The 21,324-nt window shown below is 35.6% G+C and overlaps 1 protein-coding gene across 9 annotated transcripts; it reads right to left on the bottom strand.

The window, feature by feature from the left end:
- Positions 1 to 3,477: 3,477 nt before the first annotated feature.
- Positions 3,478 to 21,022, bottom strand: LOC116267742 (uncharacterized). Of its 9 annotated transcripts, none has more exons than XM_031649620.2 (15): positions 20,755 to 20,987; positions 20,507 to 20,622; positions 20,007 to 20,280; positions 18,589 to 18,763; positions 15,778 to 15,861; positions 15,446 to 15,687; positions 15,094 to 15,331; positions 13,111 to 13,190; positions 12,947 to 13,031; positions 10,254 to 10,385; positions 10,063 to 10,176; positions 5,347 to 5,394; positions 4,160 to 4,244; positions 3,990 to 4,040; positions 3,478 to 3,862 (listed from the first exon to the last, which is right to left on the bottom strand). In XM_031649620.2, the coding sequence occupies exons 2-15, from the start codon at positions 20,526 to 20,528 to the stop codon at positions 3,720 to 3,722; spliced, it is 1,773 nt and encodes a 590-aa protein (XP_031505480.1). In that variant the 5' UTR covers positions 20,529 to 20,622; positions 20,755 to 20,987; the 3' UTR covers positions 3,478 to 3,719. The 9 variants fall into 9 exon arrangements, with proteins under 9 accessions (XP_031505480.1, XP_031505479.1, XP_031505485.1 ...); XM_031649619.2 differs by having other exon boundaries at positions 3,990 to 4,043; positions 20,755 to 20,984; XM_031649625.2 differs by having other exon boundaries at positions 3,990 to 4,043; positions 20,007 to 20,342; positions 20,755 to 20,982.
- Between the last annotated feature and the right edge of the window lie 302 nt (positions 21,023 to 21,324).

Here is a 21,324-nt window from a genome sequence, read left to right as displayed (position 1 = left end):
GAGAATCTGAATTTCAATTATATTATTTAAGTTTAACTAATGAAATAGTTTAACAAATTCTTTTGAGTAGATTAAGAAGCCGGGAGGATTATTAGATTGTTTAATTTGATACAATATATAAAATGAATAACTATTTGATGTCTTTTGCATTACTCACTAAGGTGAATCATTACGATCAATTTGGGTTGCTGTATTTTTATTCTAGATGAAAAGAGGCATAATTTACGTGGGTTTACTAAAAACTTGGAAGTAAAAAGTATTCAATTATTATAATAATTTATTCAGATCATATTATGAACTCTACAAATAAAGAATATATTTCCACATTCTGTCCACATGTTTTGTGCTTAACTTATTGATCAAAAAGTCACCAGTTATATTAACTAATTGTCTAAGCATCAACAACTTCACAATTTATGAGAGAAATGGTTGTATCAATTAAAAGGAAAATTGAATGTTTTGAAACTTTATGGGATGAGCTCATCATTTTGTTTCCCACTTTGAAAGAAGATTATTAGGTCATGAGGTTGTGGAATACTTGTGCCATATGGAATAAACTATATACACCTTCCACATTTATAGCTGGGATGTCAACAACCCAATGTACCGAAAGCATGAATAGTTCATAGTTCTTTAACGAAGTATATAAATAAGAATACCTTTTAGCATATTTCGTTGGCAAAGTTTGATTAAATTATTCAAAAGCTAAGGCATAAAGAGTTAAAGTATGCTTGCAAAATGAAGAATGAAATTGAATCTTTAGTCAACAGAGTACATTTGATCCAACAATTTTTTGTACATCTAGAAAAGAGATGATCACATAGTAGTAGAGTTGTATTTATTTGCCACGATGGTCCAAAAACATATAAAATGATTGAAAAACAAATGTATGGAAAAGTAAGAAAAGAAAATGATATTAATCTAATGAGAATTCTAAAGAATTCTCTATTTCCACATGTTTGGTACAACCATTTGGGATTCTATGTCGGTATGTTTTCTTCTATAGTGAGAGACGAACCATTTGTGAAAACTTCATCAACTTACATTCTTAAAATATGGATGGATGTGTACAAGATCATATGGGTTATTCAAGTCAATCAATTATGATTAATGAGTTGTTGATGATAAAGAAACCCATGTTATGCCTGAAAACCAATATATGAATTAGCAAAACACTTAATTCATGAGAACATTTGAACATAATCTACGATCATTTAGTGAAATTTTTACCGACCTGGAAAGTGTTTATCAAGTCTCTATGATTGGATTATTCAGGACAACAATATGAACATGTTATATAAGGATTTGACAAAGTAATTGGAAAGTATTGCTCCTGTACCATCCTGCCCTAACAAACAATCTATATGTGGGCTTGAAAATGTTACCTTGCAAAGAAGAAACTAAGAATGATGAGGTCTAACTTGCTCCAGCGATAAAGTGACATAGATTGAGGAACTTAGCCATGTGCCAGTAAGAGCAATTATACTAAAATGGTTACTCTTATTCACCATAAGATTAGTTTCTTTTCTTGAACTTAGTGAGTTGCAGCCGGTTATACTGAAATGGTTTCTCCAGCAAAAAAAGAATCTTAACAAAAACTTGATTACTCTTACACCTACTTTTCACAATTCAGAAGCGCCCTTTCAGCAGGATCAGTGCGACCTTAATAATTTCATTAGAGGAAAATACTTGTGATATCTTGTTATGCACTTCCCCATCTTCTCCATCAATATTTTGAAAATTTCATATCTGAAGCAATAGTGTAGAAGCCATGCCCTCAACTTTACATAACCAATTAATCATGGGTATAAACTCATTTTAGCCTATAGTAAGACTCTTGGCTTGATGAAATTTGTTTAAGCGGCCTCCAATTTGAAGCTTTTGCACCAGCTGGAAAGTAACTTAAATTAAATTGTATTAGAAAAGTCAGTCCAGGCCTCCAATTTGAAGTTTTTGCACCAGCTGGGAGACAACTTGAAGTAAATTGTATCAGAAAAGTCAGTCCAGGCCTTCCACCTTAAGAGTGGCTTCTATATGCAGGTGGTTTTCATCTCCCATCTAAATATCCAGCCTCTTTTGTAGCGTAGTCGTAGGGAAGCATGAAGGGAAGCAAATTGAATACCGCTCAATCAAGTCCTAACCTTTACATTTATCTTCTAAGTTTTTTATATGTTGCGCACCTTAAGTTTGGAGGCTTGCTATCATTCAGACATTGGTGCTTGTGACAAGTCGATCGTGGTGATCATTTTCTTAATTGACCATGAGAGCACAGATACAATTCAACGATGTGACGTAGCAGATCATATGGTTTGCTACCAAAACAAACAATAAAAAGATCGGCCAATATGCAACAAACCGGTGTGAGCGAGCCAGCTTAGTTCCAAATGAACACCACCATTTAAATCTCTCTCTCCTCTCCCCACCCAAAGAAACAAACTAAAACCAAATGAAATTCCAAAAATGCCAGATATCTCCGAGTCAATTAAAAATAACCACAATAGAATGGGAAATGCCCGTTAATCCCTACTCAAAAGATACTAGACCTCATTTTGTCAAACAAATGGGACCCAAATTGATTTGGAAAGCTCGCGTGCGATCGATGGCTGGGCCACATAAAAAGTCGTTCCAACAGTAGCACCAAAAAAGAAAGTTTTTGTCAAAACATAGGATATAGTTCGGCACTTCCAGCACGTTAGTCCCAGCATAGGGTTAAGAGGCTATCCAATTACATCTGTCCATCTCATTTCAAAGCAGTAACAATGAGGCGGAAGAAGAAATGATTTTCTTTAGATGCAATAATATTCATAAGCTACATTAAAAACATTACAGCAGAAGCTAGTGAAAAAATAAAAACAAAAGAAACACAAACTGGCATTTAGCAGACCAAAATAATGCTCTTATACAACGCAGTTCAATGGAAGAACAATAAATGAGGTAGCTAAACTCCTCAGTTGACTACAGATTTCCAGATGAACAAGGAGACAACTGTGATATATTGCAATTCCTGTAAAAAATGTATATATTAAGAAAAAGGGCCTACAAAGAAAAGATAGGATTTGACATTTCTCCATAGCCCCATCCAAGCAGAAGCTTTGGGGTGGGACTCCACCACTGACCTCCAAAAGCAAAGATCCTCGTCCAAGAGAATGATGGCTTTGTTCCAAATATCGCAGGGATATTAAAGGCAAATAACCGGCCATGCATCGAACATCAGCTTTAACAATAGCCTTCTCTGCTCAAATCCAATCTTGTCCTGTAGGTTATACTCATTGACCTCACTATCCATCGTCCACATTTACTGCTCCCAAGCAGCACTAGTGCAGGCATCATTTTCAGCATGCAAGATATGTCAAAAAGATAATATGTATTTTTGTGATCATTGTCTTTCACTCACAAATATATATATATATATATAGGGGGAGGGTGGTGGTGGTGTGGGGGGAGAGAGGGAGAGAGAGAGAAGAGAGATAAAACATGTGCAAACAAGATACTCCAAATTTCTTTCCAAGGGAATTTTACAAAAGCAGCAACAGCAGTAGAGCCTGCCTCTCCCGCTTCTTTTAATCTGAATGAGTGTGGTCTACTCCAAATTATATTTCGTTGAAAGCTTACATGGCAGACCAAGATGACTGGAGACAGCTTTCTGCTACTTTTCTGCTATAAAAAATCTTGACTATGAAAATATAAACAATTCTTCCAAAATTTGGAGTTGGCTTGGTTTATCTTCGAACAGATTGAGGCTGCAATGAAGATTTCGTGTTGGGCAAAGGTGGACGTTCAGGGCTCTCAGAAACTTCCAGTTGAGTAGGTAACAGGTTCAGGAAGCTTCCTTGGACCGGCTGACTGGGACTGCTTGCAGGGTCTGCACCAAAAGAAGAAATATTTTTTTATTTTCAATAGCAAGGAAATTACAAATTCAAAGCCACCAAGTACTAAATTACAAAGCAACAAACAGAATTCCATTTTGTAGAAGGCTTTGAAAACCATACCAAACAAGGACTTGATTGATGGTCTCTTTGGCTTGCTTTTCTTCTTCAGTTCTGCTGCATCAATAAAATAGAATGTTGTCAGACATTGTTGCAAGAGAAAAAAACTACACTAAATCAGTTTGCATAAGAATCAAATGGTGTTCTGTTTATATAGAGATGGAGAGAGAGACCAATGCCAGGCATATGCTGATTGTTCACAATATCAAAGTTCTTGTACGTATATCCCACAAAATTCACGTCTTTGGATGAGAGCATCTGCCAGAAGAAAAGATAACCATGTTAGTTTGCACTAAGAATGAAAGCAAGAAAAGCAATAAAGGTCTGTCCATCTTAAGCATTTGCTCATGACACAGTACCAGCCTCAAGAAGACACATTACAATGGGTGTCATGTAAGGCCCTAGATTATGGAATAAAATAAACATGCAATAAGTTGAGCATTTGTAACATAAAACCATAGAATTGGATATAATAAATAATCATCTGTGAGAATAACTTGATAAAACCTGTTTCACAGAACCACCCCTACACATCTAGCTGTGCCTCTATTTTACTAGATATTGCTTTGTCCTTGTATGTCATAATCATACAGTCAAGCTATTGGAAAATAACATTCCTAAAAGACAAACGATGGTATCTTATCCTGGTGCCAGTGTCTTGGGATCCCTTTCCCAACCCCCTGAAAAAGAAAAATGTTCCAATAGTTTCAATATTGAATGCCTGATAACTTAAAAGTCACATGAACACATGCTAGATGCAGATGTGAATGCAGCTATGATGCCAGAAAAATTATGGAGTCAAACAGTCAGCCACACCCAAATACATCTTCGAAGATATAATGCACACCCAGCTTAGGCCAATGATGAGTTAGATGCAGTCAAATGATCTTTTCGGAGAAAAGACTCGTGGATATCAACCAAGTTTATTTTTGTCCACCTCTTTAACAAAAACAACAAAAGAAATCAAATGGGGAGCATAGGGCAAGCCGCCCAGGACCCTGATTCTCTCTCTCTCTCTCTCTCTCTCTCTCTTTCTAGTGTTGTTTAATGCAATGTCACCAATATCATTTTCAAGGTTTCAACAGTGAAGTATACATGTGTATGTGTACATGTATATAAATCATTTGTTACATAGTTATTTAACTGTTTAGTAGCTTTATTTATTTATATTTATATATAATTTTTTGTATTAAAGATAATTTAGTTATGTGCACATTTAAAATGGTCAGTTTTGACCCAGTTTGGCTCACCGAACTAAATGTACTGTTTCAGAGAAGCACCAGCACCAGCATCGACACAGGTGCCGCAGCCATTTAGAAGCACCCATGTGACATAGTCAATGACTGAAGTCAAATCTTACCTTTCTCCAGGGGCCTGATTTTGAAGAAGTCTGCAATGATGGTGCTACCTGTAGAAAGATATCAGAAGCAAATTTTTAACAATGACATAAGAATAAAATTTCAATTTCAAGTATTATCAGGTAATAAAAAACTTGAATCATGATTTGGGGATTGCAAGATACACCTAATCATGCAAAGATATGCATAACAAACCAACTCCACAAAATAACTTGCATCAGGCAAAGACATGTGGCACCATTTTATGTGAAACTCTCTTTTCACTAGAAATACTATGAAATATAGAAATACCATGAAATATATTACACAAGAGCATGAGAGCAAAAGGTTTCCAGGTAGTAGGCATAGTCCGTTTTACATCAGATTCCATCTTGACATGGGGAGTGCCTTGCATGGCAGAGATATTATTTTTTTCCCACTTTTGATATGGGTATGTATCTACTTTGATCATGGAAAAGAATATCTTAGTTTGCTTCATTTGATTTGCAGCCTGTTCTTATCAGATCTTGAATTTGGACCAATAACAAATGAAAAAGAATATACATAGATTCCAGTCCATTTCAATATGTGGCCACTGACAAAAAGGTCTGACTTTCCCCCGCAGAAAGACATGGTAACTAAGCCTTACTTCTGATGCAAAATTCATTGATGAATTACCTGAGGCAGAAGAGGACCAATGTTTTAACAGCTGAACTACGAAACCAAAATAGTTCATCATTAGATTACAGTAGGTGCAGAAGTGCAGATGTTATATACAGATAGATTCTAAGGGGCTGGATTAAGAAACTTGGAGCTCAACAAGGCAGAGAACAACAGTCGCAGATGAGACAATCACCTCAACCATGTCGATCACCACTAATCTATAGTATAGTAAAATAGTATTTTACTAAAATACTTAGACAAACCAAAAGATGGACAAACAACATAAAAGTAAAACTTTATGATTCAGGGATTCAGGCAAACCCTGTAGATAGATGCCTGAGGAACCAAAGCAAAACAGGAGAGTGATGTCCTGAGTCTAAGTCAAGGCCAATATTGTAAATGTCAATGGCATTTTGGATCTGTCAAAAAAATTTGTGATAAGCTCGTTGAAACTAAATTTTAAGCATGTCAGGTGCTTGATTTTTCATGAATATTCATGATAAGAAGGAAATACACATTCAAATACTTTCTGCATTTCCTAACAAGGTAACCACCTTTTACTGCTTAAAATCAGAGCCGTCGTTTATAGGCCACGTAGTTACTGGTTTCTTCTCTCAGACCTTTCTTATTTAAGACATACAGGAAAGCTGGCAAATCTCAGTGGATCCTTTATGACATAGACATTGATATCACTCCCAGCAATTTATCATCAAGCTTTTTCTTAAGAGTGTTCTTGAAAATGTTGCTTTCAAGGGGAAATTTCAAAATTTCCTGAAAAAATTTGAAAAAATGCAAATGTATGGGAAACAATAGAAAAACTGTGAAATAACTAGTAGTTCCATGCCAGAATTAAAGAAACAATAGTAAAAAAAATACTTTAAATACAAAAGAAACAAAATTTAGAAAGCACAAACTTAAGACATGAAAAAGGAAAATTATTTCAAAGACCTATATTGTATCCCCAAGATTTGTTTCGTGATAACATTTTGAAGGTACCACATTATCTTGCTGGTACCATCAGCTGTCTCCAAACTGCCGACATAATCAAGAAATTTACAACAAATTAGAGGTATTGGTCAATATAGGTTCCAACATGAAAAGGAAGGAAGCAAGATTTGAGCTTTCACCTTATTTTTAAAGTCCTAACTCCACTATCCGCTCAAACATAATCAGTTTTCCCTTGCTTCAAGTGTTTCCAGATTTGCTTATGAAAACAATGAATCATGGCTCAACTCATCACTATCTGAAAAGAAAGGGCTATACAAGATTACACAACTAATGGTGTAGAACTAGTTAAGCAACTCAAACTTGAGTTCTGCTCAAGTTACACAAGCTAGTCCAAACTCTGCTTGGATATTTGAGTCAAGCTCAAGAAAATAGCCCAAGCTAGTTTTTCAACAAGCAGAGTCCAAAAAAGCCTGTAAAACCCATGTGTTAAGGACTTAAAAATAGTTCCATAGAGAAAATTTGGGGAAACCTTCGTTATGCCATGTCACCAGTTGTCCTGGTTTGTAGCCATTTAAAGTATGAAATATGAACTAAGCCAGCTATAAGTTGGTAGGAATCTTCCATCTTGGGAAAATACTCAAATAGGGCTCTTTTGGACCAGGGTGCCATAGTTGGTAGTTGGTATCAGAGTCATTAACACTCAGCTATGGTGCAAGAACATGTATTCCTAAAGATGGCACAATTATTAACACTAGCATCCCCATGTATCGACATAATTATAGTCCTATATTAAAAGTTCTATGAAATGTTGAAACTTGAAAGGCTCATATACCTACATCTTATACTATTGGTCTCCCTGATATATAGCTCTTTTGAGATGTGAACCAAACTTGGCTACAGGGCAAGTGAGGATCTGCCATACTGGACAACCAATGCAACTTTGAACTGGGTCATCACAAACCACCGTGGAGCTTGTTAAGGATCAAATAAGCTGTCAATTGAGCAGAAGTATTAACTATCCATGGCACTTGTCACAACTTTTATGGTTTTCCCCCAATTTTTCCATTGAATAGGTCAATGGCCTTAGCGCTTTCACAGCCAGGTCTCCTTTTGAACACTGTTTTATTGGATTTTGAAAACACACACATTTCCCATTGCCATTCCTTTTCCAGCCCAAGATACATGGTATAATTCTGATGCTTCAGCAATGGGCTACTCCATCATCCCCTAAACATGACTCCCCCTTTGCCATAAACACATTAGTTTAGTCAGACTTGCATGTCAGTACTTTCCAGAAAAGATAAATTTCCAATTATACTAGTATATATTTAGATCAATTCAATCATATCACCATGATTTTTAGTCATACAAAAGGCTAAATCAGCAAAAAATCATCTAAAGCATTGTTAAAGACATATGGTTCAATTATATCACCATGATTCCATCCTTCCGTTCTACCTATTCAGATTCTTTTTGCAACTTTGAGATACAATATAATCACCGAAATTCCCACTTACTATCCAACATTCACTCAATCCTTCCATTCCACGTATCAGATTCATAGATAGTGCAAGAGAGAACCGGTAACCACATGGAAGGATGACACTCAACACCATAGCATTCCTATCAATACTGTGGATTGTGTGTTTACAACTCTAAATCACAAGATTATCCATTCTTTCTTCCTTCACTAGATTGTGAGACTCTAACTCACTCTAACTCACAAAAGCAACCATGCTTTCATGTTTCACCCTATGATCGAGCACAGGGATGTACTTGTCTACAAGGTATCATAAAAATGAGATGCACAAAACAGAAAAGACTTGAAATGAAGTCCTTCCACTTTTGTTTTCTTTGAAACATAGTTGCAGACATGTGCAATATTCTGAAAACGTTTTAAAGCCTAGTAGCTCAGGACTCAACTCGTCCATCAACTCATGGCTCGATGGGTCAACTTAGTGCCTCAGACCGGCTCTTTTTAACTATTGGTTTTAAGATAAAAAAAATATATAATTTGTCCTTTAAACACAAAAATGTGTAAAATGACTTGATTACATGATAACTCAGAAACAAATCAACTTAACAAAAGTAAAGTAATGACTAAGTTAGATTGCCTAATGCCTAGTGATAAGAAGAAATGGGGTAATTAAGCCGCCACAGCTACTCTATAGTTGCATACTTTACCACTGAGTAACAACAATCAAAATATTAATGAAAAATAACTCAATAATACATGAGCATTAAAATCAATATATTCAACTACCAAATAGCACCAAAGTAAAGAACCCGACGCTCTAAAAATTTGAATAAACAGATAACAGTGCATGAAGTTAAGCTTAGTCAACTTTAACATTCCATTTGCAATATGCAAATTTAATAAATGAACAATAATTCTAAATTATTATATTCCAGTAAGTTAGAAGATTTATGTGAAACATAAAGTAAGTAGTTAGTAGAATAAATTGTTTATTGCCAGATTGTCCTGAGTGTAACTAGTTTTGGCTAAGTCAACCCGAGTTTTGGCCAAGTCATGTCGAGTTTCAATCAAAAACGATTATCCTCCTACTGGGTTGCCCAGGTAGGGGGTTGAGTTAAGCTGAGTAAGTCTACCAAGTCAACGAGTCCACAGCAAGTTTTAATGTACTATTGAAAACAATATATTTTTACCATCGACACAGCACAAGCCATTTTTCAAAGAAATTTTTTTTAATATTTTCAAAGCATTAAAGAGTATTTCTGGGGATCACCAGCGGTAGTAGCATGATATTTTTCCCCTTTTCATAGAAAGATTCTTTGCTTCTGTCATTTGCTGTATAATGCATATTCCACTGTCTTGTTAATTTTAAAATTTAAAAACTTCTAACATTTAAAAGCTATTTTGAATCTTCACTGATGTATCTGTAGAAACTTAGTATTAAAGCTATTTAGTTAATAATATTTTCAGTATTTTTATATTTTTAAGTTTTGAATTCCCAAGATTTCCTAACAGCTTTGCCAAAAAACACTGAGACAAAGCTCACTATAGAAACCCAAGAACCATATTTGTGTCTCTGTTTTCAAACACTTCTGCTTCAAGCAAAGCAACATAAAAAGTTGCTTCCAAAACGTTTCAATAGAAAAATACAAACCTCCTCAAACTTTTCAAAGTTTTGAGTGTCCAACTCATCATTGACCTCCGGTATGAATGCAGCTTCCATCTGATACAGCTTGTCCCACTGGACACCTTTAAACCATGGATGTGCCTATCAAATGACCAACACCTTAGTCATAGATGAGCAACTAAGAAACAAAAAATATCTGGAGGTTGAATGCAACAGACCTTTATTTCATGAGCTCCTTTAGTTCCTAGCCTTTGTTCAACATTGCATAGCAATTTACTAATAAGATCTTTTGCTTCAGCAGACAGTTTTGCTTCTTCAGGGAATTTTAAATGAGTTCTCCAATTAACGATCTGCCAAAAGATTGAGCATAAATTATGGAACTTTAGACAACACATAGTATGACATAACTGCTTACTAGCCAATTAAATGATTGAAATAATGATTACATGGTACTTGTCACTGCTGCCAGCTGGGAAATTTTTTTATGTTGCATTACCATTATTAATGCCAATGAATTGTGACAAAGTGCCCTCGCAGATTTACCAGCCAATTTCTTAAATATCACTGGATCGGCTGAATATGAACCGACTGTAAAAATGTGATTCATATTCTAAAGGGAAGTGTGACAACACAAGATATAATGGTGGTAATAACTTAGTTGTCAAGGCGCCTAGGTGTGCCTAGGTGAGCCTGGCCTAAAAACGCGTCCAATATCTAGCAGAGTAAAACTTTTACTCTGTTACTAATACTTCAGCTCTTTGATAGCTCTTCTGTAATCAAGTCATATTTAGCTAAAATTAGTTGCCATAATCAAGAATTGCATTTAGACTGTAAATGAATATGAAGAAATTTACCAATACTTAACAAATTTTTACTCTGTTACTTGTGTACTGAATATTTGATGACCATGAATTGATAAGTATATGCATCAAAGAGGATTTTTACAACATAGTAATTTAGGAAATGTTTTATGCTTCATGAGTGGACTATCATCTACATAGTTCATACTGTTTCTTTGCAGCTCCAATATCAGACTATGTTGAAGTGAGGTCAGCACGCATGTCTCTGATCACTAGACATGCACTAGACAAGAGAAACTGGTGGTCTTTTCACCATAAACCTAGGTTTTAACATAGGTAAGAAGGCTGGCATAGGTTCCACAAAATATGTTTTAGACTATGTCACATAGGTACGAGTACGGGTACCAGTACAGGTACGGGTACGGACCATTTTCAAAAAAATTGGTTGCAGGGGTACGGCCGTACACACACGAGAACATATATATATATATATATATATATATATATGTGTGTGTGTGTGTGTGTGTGTGTGTGTGTGTGTGTGTGTGTGTGTGTCAAAAAATGCTAAACATGTAAACAGAACATGCTAAACAAGTCAAACTGTAAAACAGTAAAAGTGGTACAGGCTGCAGCCAAAAAATACTGATTTAATCATTTTAATGTTAAAAAATTAAAACATAACAGTCAAAACTGGACAACTTTGGACTCAGTCAAAGTTGACCGAGTCCGAAAATGGACAAAAATGATCTGGGGTATGTTGACCGTACCCGATGCTGCGTTGACCGCACCTTTGCCGCACCCAAGGCCATACCCATACCATACCCATACCGTGCGAGTACTCCTCCTTAAGAGGAGTACCCATGTGACATAGGTTTTAGAGCACATAAGATGTATACAGAAATTCATGGTTTTATAGAAATTCGTGGTTTTATAGAATATGTTTTTAACGTATGGCTGGAACTTCCACTTGATGAGTTGATATAGAATATGTAATTAACATACAGCAAATTGTAATTAAAGAACAGAAATTATATAATATAACTGCATATAAGTGTATATGTTACAACAGTGTAAGAATAAAAGTACAGGACTTAATTTGAAGGAGACGTGACTTTTCACCTTCCCATGGACTAGGCGCGCTAGCGAGTACTCCACCCTAGGCATACATAGGAGCTAGTCTAACACCCATCGCCTAAGTAATGGACTTAGGCGACAGGTGTAGACTTATGCCTAGGTGACGCCTAGGTGACGCCTAGGTGTGGACGAGTCCACCCCTTAACAACTAAGGGTAATAATGGCTTGATAAGACAGGTAATGAGAGGCGTGTTTGAATGTGCACTAGAGTGGCTAGCAATTCTATTTTTAAGGATTAAAATTCGAAAATTAACTATTTGTTTAAATAATATTAAGATCATTATGAAAACCATTGATTTTTTAAACCTAAATATAAAACGAAATGTGTACCTATCAAATTTAGGATTACAAATATTTAATGCTCGTAATAAATTTGACAATAAATAACACTATCAAATTTCAAAGTAAATAGGTTATAACGTGTTTGCCATCTAAACATAGGTATTAATTTTTCAAATTTTTTCAGTTTGTTGCTTTTCTAAATATCAACCTTGTTAGTTACTGTTGGTAGCAATTTAAAGTAATGACCACTAAATATCAACCTTGTTAGTTACTGTTGGTAGCAATTTAAAATTTTAAAGTAATGACCACATAGTTTTTGTTTTTAAGCTTAAGACCATTAGTTGTATTTTTTGGATAGCACCACATTTTACCAATTAATTATGCTTTCTAATTTCTTCTGATTAATCCCACACAAGAAGGAATTTCTGTACCAAGTTGACCAATTTCTTTTTCCAGTTAATCACGACTTGCCTGATCATGAGATGCCCTGGTAAATGCCAAAGGCAAGTTTGGCTACTTCTGTTAGCATCAAAATCAACATGCATGAAGAAATGTTAACAGTTTCTAAACTCTAGCTTACACAAAAAACATTCAGATCTCAGCACCTAAACTAAGTAATGAAACCAATGCATTGGTAATAAAATATGGAGGAGAGGGAGAGAGAGAGAGAGAGAGAGAGAGCATTATACACATACCTTTCTACAAGTTGACATTGGTTCATCGGAATAAAATGGTGGGTAACCCACAAGCATTTCATACATGATAGCTCCTAGTGACCACCTATGAAAAATATATAGTTTTAGAAGAATACATCCAGTATATGAAAAGACATAAATAGTTTTTACCAATATAAACTCACCAATCACATTCCATCCCATAACCTTTCTTCAGCAGAACTTCAGGAGCGATGTAGTCAGGTGTGCCAACAGTAGAATATGCCTACATTGTGAGCCAAAATATATTAAGGCACTGCCATTATGACGATCAGTAAAGAAAAAAGAGTTGCACTGATTATAGCACTAACTTTCTTTTTCTCTTTATTTTTCCTTATGCTAGTAGACAAAGCTGTACATATCCCTCAGTGAAACTCAAACCGAGACCATTTAGTTAATAAAGGAAAGAAAACGTGAAAACTTTTTAACATAAGCAAGAAAATGTTAGTTCAAGTCTCACAATTCTTAGGCAGTGATGATGAAGTGCATAGCCATGTGAGCATTATATGCCCATGTTATACATATCCTACGGAACAGAGGTGTATCCTATGACATGTATCTTACCCACAAGGAAAATCTATATGACAAACTCCATTTATAGATACAAGATGGCACAACGGTACTCGAGACATTTTTCCTGATTGGGTTTTAAAAAGCCCTCTCCCCTCACTTTTAAACAATCTTAGGAGTTGACTGAACTGAAGGATAAACTCTTGTTGGTTTGAGAAAGAAAATGTCATTTTGAAGGAAGATTTGTGTGTTGGAGACCAATTTGTCATTGAAGAAAGAGGGGCTTCTGCTTTCTTTTACAAAATGTATAAATCTCTCCCTCTCGCTGTAAATTTATATTGTTTTGTGAAAACTTACATAGACTTCTATTGTTTTGTGAAGATATGGCTTCCAAGTTCCAACAGTCCCTCATAATAATGGAATTAAAGGGTGAGGAAAGCAATTGGTTGAAAATCATTTGCAAGTACCATAATTAGATGATGAATGATGAGTAGATGATAGTTGCCTATTACATTTGTTATTTGCATTGAACAATTTCATCTCGTGATGTATAAGACTTTTAACTTCATTTCTTAATGTGCTATTTTACAGTTTTACTTAATGACATTATGATTTATGATTTATGCCATGTTAAATTGATGAATGCACATTGCTTTAGGCTTATATTTAGGTCTGAGATGTTTCTTAAGGTGGAACATATTTTTCTTCATTTTTCTTGTGTTTTATCGATTTTTATTTATTTGGATCTCTCTCTCTCGCTATCTCTCTCTCTCTCTCTCTCTCACACACACACACACAAACATATATATATATATATATATATATATATATATATATATATATATACATATATGTGTGTGTGTAGAAACTTCAGGCTACATATGTAGATATGCTGTCACACACACACACACAAAACTATCTTGGATTTAACCAAATTGTTATGACCTGAATTGATGGTATAGATGTACTTGGGTTGATAAAAAACCTGAGATCAATTCTTTTTTGTTGTCACTTGACCAAAAAATATATCTTCTGAAACAGAGAAATTTATGCATTTTCAGCATTGATTTTCAGATCATCAAAAAACGATGACCCATATGAGGTATAGGTGATTCAAAAGCTGGTGTCCACTAACTCAACCCCATAGATCACAATATCACATTGTAGAATGGATTTTACGGAAAAAAAAAAAATAAAAATAAAAAACAAATAAAATGTTCAAACAGATCGTATGAAAACATTTATAGAAAATATATATCCTATATATGTGCACATTATTCATTTGTTTACTTATTAAAATATTTTCTTCATAATTTATATCCATCTAACCAGGTGACAGAAGTGCAATGTGTCTGTTAAATGTTCTGAAATATTTAACCTGGTGAGATTCACATAAGCTTGATTTTCTGGAACTAGAAAGACATTATCATTTAACAGCTATCGAGTTAAGTGATAACTCAATCACATTACTTAATGAAGATTAGCTTGGCTCTACAATGAAAGATATTTTAGCTGCCAATTATTATGGTTAGAGAAGAAGCTTCAAAACTATGGATAACTTGTTTTCTAAGTTGGGCAAGAATCAAGAGGGAAAAAACAATCAGAGGAAGAAGACTTGCCAGCATGCGCCTGTTCCTTTGCCAATGTAACAGTTGCTCCTGCTGTGTGCGTTTAGGCACTGATGAATTGTGTGAGTGCCCATCATTCTCTAAGGAGGACTTCATGTTTCGTGACAACGCAAAATCATTCTCACTAAGATTTGGTAGGCTGCTACAATCCAATGGTTTACACAATCCAAAGTCAGAAAGCTTCATATGTCCATATCTATCAAGCAACAAATTATCTGGCTTGATATCTCTGTGAAAGAAACCAATATGTTAATAGATCATCATAGGAGGAATATAATTCCCAGGAAAGTGAAAATATGACAGAATCAGCAACAAAAGAAAATATATCAAGTCAATCACAAACCTGTGTATGTAGTTATGTTTGTGTATTGACTCAATAGCCAGGACGGTTTGACCTATATAAAATCTAGCCTCATCTTCTGTCAGAATGTCTTTCCGCATAAGCAACGTCATCATATCACCACCAGGAAGATATTCCATGATCAGATACAAAAATTCTTCATCTTGAAAGGAGCAATAGAGCTTAACAATACAAGCACTGTCAACCTCCGCAAGAAGGTTTCTTTCCGCTTTAACATGCTCTACCTACGAAACGATGACCGTGAATATAGGCAAAGAAACTTTAGACCATGAACCAAGAATAGGTAATAATCTATGGATCCATGAAAAGCATACTTGGCCTCTGCGAAGCATCTCTGATTTTTTCAGCTTCTTCATAGCATAAACATTACCAGTGCTCTTTTCTCTACAAAGCCTCACCTGGAAAGAACATTAATATATCAAAATTTTACACAAAATTTGTCATCAAGGACTAATATCAGAGTAAGCTCAAAATCAATCAATAGTCAAAATAAATTAATGCCACAAGACACAAATACCATGTATACAGTGTATGGCGTCATTTCATGGACACATAAATGCCATGCCCCCAGATATTAATTTCTTACCATCTCCATACACAAATGGCACAATCCTCTCAAAGCATGAATTTTTTGCTTATTGATTCTAGAGCTTCTTTTCAAATGATCCCTCATAAATTTTATCTAAATGCACAAAATTACCACCGTTGAAACATCTTTAGACCTGGAAGCTTTTGAAAATAATAAGCAAATGTTTTGAACAAGAAATTGTTTGTACCAAATTTTAGATTAATTCCAAAATTAAATTTCAGTCTTTTATCCATCTCTCAAATTACTGACCATGGTTGTAATTCTCTTTCTTTAAATCAACAACCATACTTTTGATGATTGAACAAAGCACATTGAGATGGTTTATCATTATTTTAAAAAAAAAATTGAAAAATAACACATTGCTTCCATATGTAACAAGGGCCCCTCGAATTTGGTAGTGACACCAAACAGTTTGATTTTTGAAGGGGAGTGCTAACATATATATGTTTATAGATACTTACCTGTGATGTATACACACACACACAAAATAGAGAATGAATTCAACCAATCCTATTTTGAGATTGGATTTCCAACCCTTTTCTCTCTCTCACTCTCTCTCCTACTTTTCCTTATCCCCTTGTTTCTTATTTTCTCTTTTCACAAATATCCACTCCACCCCAGAATTGCTGAATCCTAGGGAGGGAAAGGGGCTTAAAATCCCATCCCATTTGGCACTGATTTTACTCATACACACACAAATACAAACATCTATGTGGGGTGTGTGTGTGTGTGTGTGCATGCACACCAATGTTGTTATTTGTATATATTGATGTACATATTTTTTGCTTTTCATGTAAATATTTTCTTTTTTTTTCTGTATTTTCTGTCTGGCCACAGGCATTCTAGCCCTTGGCTGTTTTAGCCATTGAGAGTGTTTAACAGCTATAGCTTACTAGCCGTTGGACACTCCAAACAGCTAGTTCAGCAGCTCGTCTAAAATAAGGAACTATCCCTCTTGTAATAGTTATGCATCATGTTTTACATTTAGGGCATATAACAAAACATTAAAACATTTTTATTAATTTCCTAATGATTGATTATATTCCCAATTCTGTTGTGACTGAGGCTGTAAGAGAATCTGCTTTGTGGTGATTCATAGAAGGAGCTTCCATTCCTAAAGCCTGAAATGGGAATAGTTGATCCATGGCAACAAATTTAGTTCTCAGACATGTCAAACTGTCGTAGAAACTAACCATACAGAGAAATGCCAACATGATCTCAACAAACAAGCTGATTTTATAGTGAACCTTTTTAGGCTTCTCAGATTCATAAACTGAATGAAATCCACATACACCCAATTGCTTGAAAAACTTTGCTAAAAATGGTGAGAATATTGAAGAAAGAGAGACACATGACTTTAAATGAAGAAACATTGGATCATATGGTAAACGTGCTACTAAAGGTCCCTGCAAGTGGGAAGATAATATATCAAAAAAAAAAAAGCAGCTGACCTTACTATTAACAAGAAGAAAATCCAATTATTTCTGTTCTCTCAAGAACATCAATCAACCATAATAAAAATGAAGTGATCCGAAAAACTTTGTTCCCAGGAAAATAAACAAGCAGAACAAATGGGAAACCGAACCGAACTCAGATTCCATTACAATGTTTGTTAGGACTTGTACAGCTATCTAGTTGAATCACCAAATTAACATTTTCTCGCGAGTTATTAACTAAGGACCAGTACAGCAGTATTAAGTCTCCTAACAGAATGAGTCAAGAGAATCACATGAGAAGGAAGGCAATCTATTTTAGCCTTCATCAAGAAAGCTAAGACATAAGAATAAGTGAAACGTGAAATCAGGGAAGTGGACAATCATAAACATTGTGTCATCAGTGAATGTTAAAATAATTAAAATGTATGGTTTTCGTCATAACAACTTTAACACAATGTTAGCCGGAATATCTTCAAATATCACAAGAATTAAACCTATTTCAAATGAATTTAAAACCCAACGATGCAAACCAAACCTTAAACAGGATGACACTGAGCTTTATCTCACCAGATGCATGCTTCAAGAAAAATCACTTGCTTCACCCATGAATGTGTCAATCTGTGTACAGATGACTGACCAAAATTGGGTTATAAGATGGCCCTGTTTCTGCTCAAAAACCAGGTTTTTCCCAACATTCTTTTTTCAGAAAGGATGTCTATGAACATGATTGTGACAATAATAACAATAACAACGACAGTAATAATTATCATTAATGCCATTGTTAGCGTTATTGATCTTGTTTCTGTCAGTCTGTCATTAAATAAAATATTAATATATTTCTTAACTAGTCAGTTAAAAGTTAAAACACCATTAAAGGCGAAGAGAAGTTACTCCTATCTAAAACTTCAAAGCTAGTCTCTTATTTTTAGATTTTTCAATGGTTCCACTCTTTTATTTATTGATAAGAAAATAAATATTCCAGGCTTGAGCCTGGGATTGACACAACATCACCATTCGTTGCTTCAGATGACTAAACCATCTTTGCTGTGCCTTATGCTGTTGTAACTTTCTAAATGTATAGACTGGAAAAGGAAGAATACCTCCCCAAATGCTCCCCGTCCAATGATGGTGAGGAGATCGAAGTCATCTACTCCCATTTTGTGCCTCTGAAGTCGCATATACTCTGTTTCCTTTTTCTCCAGATACTTGAGAAGGTTGTACTGCTCTTCTTCAGATACTTCTGCATCAGCCAACTTCCTCTCTAGAATCCAACGCCTGAAAAACAGACATGAGGGATAGATTTTAATAGAAAAACCTCTGTTACTAGACATTTCAAAAAATAAGCTAGTTCACATGCTAGATTGCAGGCAATACCACTCAAGCGTTCAGAACATGAAGGCAATCTTAAGCACTTTTTTGATATTCATGCTAAGACCCTTTTTAAAGAAGACCAGTGGCATAGCAGATTATTCACCAGTAACAGCTTTTAGTATAGCAGTGAATAGGTTCACACTTATCTAGGAGAACTAAAATTAACCCAACAAGTCCTAATCAAAATTTGGTAGGAGACATGTCAAAGTGTTGTAGTATGATTCTTTAAGCATTAGCAAATCCACCATGGCTGTATCAAGTTCTATATGTACTTTTCCTGACCTAGGTAGAGTAGACTAGTGTGCAAAGGCACTATTAAACTGTCCATGTTTAACTCAAGCAAAACACATGTTCTTTTGACTTCAAAATGAAAAATTTAAGAACAAAATGTACACGTAACAATTTGGTTAACATGGTGCCTCTGATGGCAAGAAAACAGTCTACGGAGAAAATACAAGGTTCAAAACAGGCAGTAGGTGCCCATCTACCGATGATATTGGAAAAGTAAGTCCTCGCTGAACGAGATCACATAATTTCAGCCACTTCAGGATTACTCAAAGCCTAATTCCACCTTGATGCTTGAGCTGCTATGTTTCTTCATACCCAGAAATTAGCTGCATTTTGCAAAATGTCTTCAGAGTTCAGACTCACCCAGCCATCAAAAAACCGTTGTTAGAGACTCAGATACCATAACTTCAATCTGGTATGTTCAAATGCCAAGGTACCTGATGTGATTAACTTTTGCAAATCTTGCTTTCAGCTGTTATCATACCCCAGGAAAAGGAAACTCTTGCTATTGTCTTTCCATAGACATGTCCTCTGGTAAGTATTATTACTACCTAAGACTTTTTATCAGAAATGATGCAATTTAAAACCTAGAAACACGGCCATTATTATTCTATAAGCAAGAGAACGTAATCCTTGAACAATAGAACTTCTAAAAATACCATCTAGAGTCCTAGAGTGAACTTAAATGATAAATCTCAAGCAACAAAAGGACAATTAAAGGGTTATATGCAAGCCAAAAGCGAAACCAGGCTACAGGCCTTTTTAGCATACCTAAAAACCTGCTAAGTCAAAAATATATGAAAAAAAAGGAAAGTCACGAATAAAGATCATGACAGTGCGTCGTTATACAAATCCTTGCCTCTCCTTCCTCTCTTGCAAGCTCTTCATCTGTGCCTTATAATGATTCTCAATATACTGCTTTGCTGCTGCAACTTTCTGCTTCGTCATGTTGGAAGGTGCCTCGTCGCAAGCCTGCCTCTGATTATCCTTCCCACCCTCCATTTCCTTCTTCTTTGCCGAATCCTTCGTCTTGTCCCTCCTAGGCTGCCATTTCCGGAACCAACTCCTCGCCGACTCCATCAAAACACCATAGCAGTCCAGTATCAACCGAGCGCCCAAATTCTCCTCCTCCGCTGGGAAGAACCCAAAAGAAGCGAATCACAACTTGCAAAAAACCGATATTTCCACTGAAAATCTACTCTGTCAAGCAAGTAACAAGCAAAATTACTTCACAAACTAGCAAAAAGTTCGTTCGGTTCACAAAAAGCAAAACAAACAACAAGGCATTAGAAATCAACTGCATCGCGAGTCGATATCGACAAGCCAAACAAGACGAATTCCCCAATAAAACTTAATCACCTCCAAAGTAACCCTTTACCATCCAAAGGGATGTGAAAATCCCATCTCAAAACCTTAAATTAGCAAACCCCTCGATCCCGAAACAGGAGAACATCAAATTCCCGCCCAAAAGCGTCCTGCAAGGGCCAGCCCAGACACCCCAAAAAAAAGAAGGAACGTAGAACTCCAAGTTTACACCCAAATAGAATTCCGATAATAAACACTCAAAATCCCAAAATAAGCAGGTGTATAGGCGGAAGGAAAGATACCAAGCCAAAGCGGAGAGAAGGTCCTGTCAAGATACTGAAAGTACCGTAGATCGGAACGTCCAGTGACCCAATCGAGACCGATCAAAAGGGGTGGAGAGGAAGAGGAACGCTAAACTTACGGAAAGAAAGAGTGTGCGTGTGGGGCCGATCAAACAGCAGTTACTTAGAGGAGCAGAGATCGTCGTCTCGTCCAGCGGAGATTTCGGCTCTCTATCTGTTGCGCGTCCTTCTGGGAAGCTTCTGAGCTTTTTACAATTACGACAATAGCCTCATCAACATAGCATATGATCCCCGTGTCATTTTATTCAGCGTACCTTTATACCCTTCCCTTTTTTTAAAAAAAAAAAAAAAAGTGTCCAATTGTCAACCCCTAGCAAAGTAGTTGAAAATGTAAGAGGCGCCGAATTCGGTCGACAAAACGAGCTAGGCATGGTGAAAGCTGCGGTCCTTCCATGATCATCTTAATGTGGTTTCAAATATTACAATTGCGTCATATTTTATGAGCCATTTTTATAGAAAAGTTATTTAGCCATTTTTGTATAAAATATATTTAAAATAAATCTTTCAACT

Source organism: Nymphaea colorata, chromosome 14 (assembly GCF_008831285.2).
Source record: "Nymphaea colorata isolate Beijing-Zhang1983 chromosome 14, ASM883128v2, whole genome shotgun sequence".
Classification (NCBI taxonomy): Eukaryota; Viridiplantae; Streptophyta; class Magnoliopsida; order Nymphaeales; family Nymphaeaceae; genus Nymphaea; species Nymphaea colorata.
This window is presented reverse-complemented; position numbering and strand designations above follow the sequence as displayed.